This window comes from Salvia splendens, chromosome 8 (assembly GCF_004379255.2).
Source record: "Salvia splendens isolate huo1 chromosome 8, SspV2, whole genome shotgun sequence".
In the NCBI taxonomy this organism is placed as follows: Eukaryota; Viridiplantae; Streptophyta; class Magnoliopsida; order Lamiales; family Lamiaceae; genus Salvia; species Salvia splendens.
The window spans coordinates 16,959,405-16,966,969 of record NC_056039.1 but is presented as its reverse complement, the minus strand read 5'-3'; the positions used below and the strand labels follow the sequence as shown (position 1 = coordinate 16,966,969).

Genomic DNA, 7,565 nt, shown 5'->3' with positions numbered 1-7,565 from the left:
AAAAAGCTAATTGGGTGAGGCCTGATCTAAATTCTTCCTTAGATCTCTGACTGGACCCAATATGTGACTTATATAAATAGGAGAATAAAGGAGACAGAAAATACAATTTTTCTATCAAAATTTTCGTCCCCCTCTAGAGAGAGAGTTCAAAATTTGTGATTCCTCCGTGAGCAGTTTCTGTCTTCGTTATTCAAGTCCTAGTACGTTGGTGAGATTTGCCCACACAAATATCAGCGTATAGTCTGGGACACCAGTCAGAAGGTCCGAGGTCGAGTATTGAAGATCTTCACGTGGAGAAGACGCAAGCTATCTTCGATTCTTGATCGAATCAACGAGGTAATTTGGCTAACTCCGTAGTATGCATGTTTTAGGGATTTTATATTCTAAAGCATGATTTTAATTCAAGTTATGAGCATGAAACATGTGATAATTACGCGAATAGAATTTGTCTAAATAATCTGCTAAATAGATCAAATTTATGTGATCGGTGTTTTATGCACGCTTCCGCTGCCAACCCCTTCACTCTTCACTGCCAGCTGATATACTCACCCATGTTGTTTCATATCCTACTTCACCTCCATCACCTCATGTTGATCTTCATAATGATAATTCATCTCTATCATCTCCACTTCACCATCTTCCAGATTCTCCCCATAACACTAGTCCTCATCATTCATCCTCTGGCTCACACTCAGTCTCTAGTGATCATTCTTTCAATACTGATGCAAATGCTCTTCCTGTGGCTGATCATGTCCCTGCTAAACACCACATGGCCACAAGGTCTAAGTCTGGCATATTCAAGCCTAAAGTATACACTCTGCTCATTTCTCCACACTTCACTCCCAGATCAGCTCAAGAAGCCTTACTCTTCCTTGGTTGGAAAGCTGCTATGCTTGCTGAATTCACTGCCCTTATCAAGAATAAAACCTGGGTCCTGACCACTTTACCTCCTGGGAAGAATCTTGTAGGATGCACATGGATATTCAAGCTGAAATTACACCTTTCTGGTGAGATTGCCAGACACAAGGCCAGGCTTGTTGCTCAGGGGTTTTCACAGCAACCTGGTTTTTAACTTCACTGAGACTTTTAGTCCAGTGGTCAAGCCGGCCACTATCAGGTTGGTTCTTACTGTTGCTGTGACTTTTGGATGGGATATTACACATTTGGATGTGAATAATGCAATTCTCAATGGTGAGTTAAGAGAAGACATCTACATGAAACAACCCTTTGGTTTTGAGTAGGGAGGTTCTCATCTGGTTTGCAAGTTGAATACGGCTATCTATGGTCTCAAACAAGCTTCCAGAGCTTGGTTCTTCACCATTCACTCTGTGCTCATAAATCTTGGTTTCATTCAGTCCAAAGCTGATGCTTCAATATTCATCAGGAAATCTGGTTCTGTATCTATCTATCTATCTATCTATCTATCTCCTAATCTATGTTGATGACATGCTTGTTACTGGAAACTGCCCTACAACCATTAAAAGAGTAATTAGTTAGTTAAATGCTCATTTCTCTCTTAAGGATCTTGGTGAAGTCAATCTCTTTCTTGGAGTTGAAATTGTTAAAACTCAGCATGGCCTTCATTTGTGTCAATCTGCATATATCAAGGATTTGTTGAAGAAGGCTAACATGACTGGTGCAAAGGGTTGTCCCACCACCCCCATGGTTTCTAGTTGTGAGCTCAGCAAGAATGTTGGTGAACCTATCTCAGATGCTAAACTTTACAGAAGCGTTGTAGGGACTCTCCAATATGCATCCATTACTAGGCCAGACATCAACTATGTTGTTAACAAAGTGAGTCAATACATGGCCTCATCTCTTGACACTCATTGGAGAGTAGTTAAATGCATTTTGAGGTATTTGTCGGGCACCTTAGACTTTTGGGATTCAAATTCATAAGTCCAATGTTTTTTTATCTGCATTCTCTGATTCTGATTGGGCGTCAGACTTAGATGATAGAAGATCCACCACCGGTTTCTGCACTTATTTTGGAAGCAGCCTCATTTCATGGTGTGAAGAAACAAACTATTGTGGCTAGGTCTAGTACTGAGGCCTAATATAGGAGTTTGGTTCATGCTGCAGCTGAGGTTACTTGGCTTAGTTCTATCCTTGGTGAGTTGAAGATTTCAACCAAGTCAGAACCTGTAATTTGGGTATACAACTTGAGTGCCATTGCACTTGCTTCCAATCATGTCTTACATGCTCGTATCAAACACATTGAACTTGATATCCACTTTGTCAGAGACTAGGTTCTTAATAAAGACCTTGAACTACGGCATATTCCTACTCAGATCAAGTGGCTGATATATTTACAAAGCCTCTCGGGCAGCAACCTTTCTTGAAGCTGAGAAACAAGCTTGGTATAGTTTCTCTAGCCTCACTCAGGTTGAGGGGGATGTTGTAGTGTTAGGATTCAAGAGATGCATGAATATGAAGAGCAAGGTGGCAAAGCTGAGTTGGATTCATGCACGGTTAGAAAAGGGAGTGCACGAGAGAGTCTCCAACATGATAGCACCGGATCTCCTCCACTGCCAGCTGCAACCAATGCATCTAGGGACCACTGTGGTACCATCAACGACGTGTTACTTAAAGGATTGAAGCGGCCAGCTATTAGTTAGGATTAGAGGGATCTTGTTGTGTTTAGTGTGTTAATCATAACTGAATGAGGAATCTAGATTGTTCCATACTCTTGTATAAGTGTTGAGTTTGTAAGCTTGGTGATTAATCAATGAAACAGTAGCAGCTGCTTTCCCTCAATCTACTTTCAGTAATGATCAAGTTTGCTTTCATCAACATGCTTTTGTGTTGTTTCTTTCAATAAGAACAAGGTGGGCTTTTTTTTAAAATAAGAACGATGCCCTAAGAACGATATTTTTATTTTTATTTCAAAAGGATTTTCTTTCGCGAACAAGGTGGGTTTTCTTTTTAAATAAGAACGATGCCCTAAGTATGTTTAATTTTTAAATGATGCGAAATATGTTTGTCATGTCATATTTTGGTGTTGCCTATGGAACCTATCTGAAGTGGCTTTTGCCATGTATGTTAATCGAATTTGGGTCTGACCAGAGATTGAGTTCCTACTCAGGCTAGTGTACACCCGTAGAACGTGCGCTATCTCTTCGAGTTGGCCGGTCTAGTGACTTGGAATGTGGCCACATTCCATGTCATGTTGTTCAAATATGGTATGGTGATGTTGTTATGTTGATGTTGATGTTGATGTTGGTGATGATGAAATGTTTTAGTGACTCGGGTCTTTTCAAAGTTAGAGCCCCGAGGTCACTCGTTATTGGCATGATAAATATTTTTATGAAAATGTGCAGCTTCCGCTAAATAGTATTTCGTTTGATTTCATGTATTGTTGAGATAATATTCATTTTGAGTTGTTGATTGTCGAAATGATACTCTGATTTTATTCGGGTTACTCCCATTTATTTCAAGCTATGGTCGAGTTGTGCCTTTCCCCCCGTTTTTCCCCGCTTCTTCAACCCTCCCCTAGTAGTGACCAACCGCGTGTCTTATCCTTGTTTCCTATCCTTAGAAAATGCGACCATGACAAATATTAAATTACGGGATTGATGAAATTAATGGGGAATTTAATATATACAATAAATAAATATATTTAGAATTTTCTAAATTTCTAAATATAACGAACAAGATTATTAATGTAAGTGGAATATAATGCAACTAATTTCATAATGAGATTAATTTTGTTGCTTGAATGTTTTTTTAAATTTTTTTCCAAATCTTGATTCTCATAATTAAATAAATTTCCATTCATATCTACTAGTATAATTTTATGTGTTTGATTATCTAATAGATTGTTAGTACATAAATGTATTTCTAAAAAATTTTAAAGTTTCTTATATTAGTTTATTATAATTTTGGGTCGTGCAATGTTTCAAAGCATAACACGGAAAAAATAAAGTGAGTTGGGTTCCCACTTTTTAAAACTGATTCAAAATTCTTTCATTTGAAACAGTCGACAAAAAAGGATTAACACTAATTCTATTTCCTTTGGGAACTACAGCATCCCAATATTTTCACAAGCATTAATTTTATGTTAACGTTACAATTTTCATAAAGGATTGACCTTTTAAAGACGTGTGAACTTCTCTCAAAACCGTAACGAAAAAGGTAACACCTTTATAAAATTGTCTATATAAAAAGGCGAACAAACAAAACTAAACACCAACAAAATGTCTTCTCTTATTCTCACTCTCACATTCCTCTTCTTAATTTCCACAAACCTCGTACTCTCCGAAGCTGCTTCCTCAAACAATCAAACCTACGACAGCTTTCTCGAATGCCTAATCGATCAATTCCAACGCTCAAACCCATCTACTAACACAATCTTCACCCCTCAAAATGCAACCTACGCCGCTCTCACATTCACAGACAATTTCCGTGTACCTGCCGCCTGGCCGGGGAAACCCGACCTCGTCGTCGCCCCACGCTCTGTGTTCGAGATCCAAGGAGCAGTCCTCTGCTCCCGGATTATCGGCCTTCAAATCAAGGTCAAGAGCGGCGGCCACGACTACGAAGGCCTTTCGTTCGTCTCCGCGGCTTCGGCGCCGCACCCTTCGTGGTCGTCAACATGATAAACTTCCGATCGGTGACCATCGACGAGAAGGCGAAAACCGCACGTGTGCAGGCCGCCGCAACCCTAGGTGAGCTCTACTACACAATCTCCCGCACGAGTAGGACGCTCGCTTTCCCAGCGGGTGCCTGCCCTACAGTCGGCGTCGGCAGCCACTTACTCGGCGGAAGGTACTATGTCTATTATGTAGAAATAGTTCATAACCATTTAAAAGAAAACTTTTAACTACTAAGAAATGTGTCCATTGTCCATCATCCATTAACACTATTTCAACCACATCCTAGGTTGTTTTCAATAGGTCTATTTCTATGGGACAAAGGGAGTAATTATACTACTCACCGGTCACCATCAAATGTTCCATATTTGACCGGTGCAGACTTTAAAATTTTGTTTCATGTTGTAAAAATAAATAGGTGGAAAACATTAGTGAAATGTGGACCCCATTTTTATATACTCATACTACACTATTAAAAATGAAATGTTTCCTAAACTATATACAACACCATCTCTATTTTTCTCTCTCTTATTAAGTCACAACTCTCCTTATTAACTCACAAAACAACACCGCATAAAATAAGTGCCAAAAACCAAATGTTTAATATTTATGAGGACAAATTATAACAATGTTTAATAGAGTAGAATAAGGTCTAGTAAAAGTGATATGTATTAAAAATGAAATGTGATATTTATTAGATACCGTCCAAATTAGGAACTGTGAGACATTTAATAAGGATCAGACAGGAGTAATTACACAATACGATCATTATCAATCAAGTACTCCATTTAATCCTCGTATTTTCTGTCAATGGCTTTTGATATTTCTTCATTAGAACCTTTATTTTTTCTCTTGATTGATTGCGATATTCCAACAGGTACGGCATGATGTCGCGGAAACACTCCCTCGCCGCGGACCACATCGTCGATGCCTTACTAATCAACGCGGAAGGCGAGGTCCTGGACCGGCGAACCATGGGCGAAGATCTGTTCTGGGCAATCAGAGGCGGCGGAGGCACAAGCTTCGGGATCATTCTAGAATTCACTGTGACATTAGTCACCGTCCTGGAAACCATCACCGTATTCAACGTGACGCCAACGCTGGAAGAGAACGCGACCCATATCGTCCACAAATGGAAGCTCGTCGCAGACAAAATCGACGACAATCTCCTCATGAGGATATTCATAAACCCGACCAGCTCTCCGAAGACCGGAAGCCGCACCATCGCAGCTTCCTTCACGTCGCAGTACCTCGGCAGGGCACGCGATCTTTTACCGGCCATGGGTGGAAAATTTCCTGAACTCGGATTGACCGAGCAAGACTGCGTTGAAATGAGCTGGCCCGATTCCCTTCTCTACTTCGCGTACATCGGAAACAACACCTAGACGCTTTGCTGGTCAAGAGGCCACAGGCTGCCCCGGCCCCTACTTCAAAGGGAAGTCGGACTTCGTGAGCGATCCGATCCCATTGAGCGGTCTGAGGGAGATTTGGGAGTTTCTTATACAAGTAGACGGGGCTCAATTGGAGTTGAGCCCCTTCGGGGAGCTCTGAGCAATTATTCCGATGAGGAAACGCCGTTTCCTCACCGGAAGGAGAATTTGTACATTATTCACTGACGTTTTGTGGAGGAACTCGATTGAAGGCGAAGCTTCCCTTAGCTGGACGAGAGGGCTCTACGACTACATGGCGCGCCACGTCACCAAGAATCTGAGGGCGACTTACGTGAATTATAGGGATCTTGACATTGGGAGGAATGGTGAAGGGAATAGTACTAGTTATGACCAGGCTAGGGTTTGGGGGGAGGGGTATTTTAGAACAATTTCAAGAGATTGGTTAGGGTGAAGACGAAATTCAACCCCTCGAATTTCAAGAGATTGGTGTAATAGGCTTCTCAAGCAAGATTGGGCTCAATCAAAATGTATTAGGATTCTTTTGATTGGTAAAATGCTAGGTCCAAGATTTGTATTTTAATTTTTCTTGATCGACCGTAAACATCCATAAAACTCATCTCGTTTCCTCGATTGCAATTGCATCTCTCGCGTTGGCCGCATAGTCAAGTAAAAAAATTAGAGCTCTTGATTAATAACTCCACTAATTGATGAAAAGACCAAAGGCAAAAAAAAAACGTTCAAAATTTTGATGTCCTTTCGAGAGCAACTGAAAATCGTTCAAGTGACTTTGGGCCCTATCAAATACAGTGAATTTCTTTATGAATTATTCTAAAATAGTTAAGTTTTTTTTTGACAAAAAGATTTATCTTCTTTGCTACTTTAATTTTCTTCTTCTTTATTTTTATCTTATTTTATTTCTCCAATTTTAATTTTTAACACATCAATTTCTTAATTTCTGTGCAAAAAAAATGTCTTAAACTTATCTTGGGATGGAGGGAGTATAAGAGAGTCCAATTTAAATTAATGTACAATTGGGCCTCGATTTAAATAAAACAAATAGATTAGATTGGGCCTGAACAATTAAAATGAAATAAATGTGTGGGTCCAATTTAATGAAATTGTAACGACCCGCTAAGCCGATATTATTATAAACTATATTATTAGCTTGATTATCTATATAAGTAACTTTTATGCGATTAAATCCGAGCTACGTTAGATTGTCGTTGTTTGTTTGACGATAGAGAAGTGAATAAAAAAATGTAAATATATATTACACCTATATGAATATAATACATTTAAATGAATAAACAAATAAGATCCCAAAATTAAAATCTTGATGTCCGATACATCCAATAAAAGTCCAACAAAATTTAATTTATACATCATATATTTTAAGGAAGCGGGTACTTCAACGAGGGCGACCACGAACTTGAACCAATTATACCTACACCAAATTAAATGATTAAGTAAGCAAATACTTAAATAATTAATTGATAAAAAAAATAATATATATATATATATATATATATATATATATATATATATATATATATATATATTTACGAGCATATCGAGAATGAAC

At 39.0% G+C, this 7,565-nt stretch overlaps 1 protein-coding gene across 1 annotated transcript; it reads left to right on the top strand.

The window, feature by feature from the left end:
• The first annotated feature begins 4,594 nt into the window (after positions 1 to 4,594).
• On the top strand, positions 4,595 to 5,977 carry LOC121745848 (berberine bridge enzyme-like 18). The gene is made up of 2 exons (XM_042139796.1): positions 4,595 to 4,767; positions 5,470 to 5,977. Exons 1-2 carry the CDS (start codon positions 4,595 to 4,597, stop codon positions 5,975 to 5,977), a joined length of 681 nt encoding a protein of 226 aa, XP_041995730.1.
• The last annotated feature ends 1,588 nt before the right edge of the window (positions 5,978 to 7,565 follow it).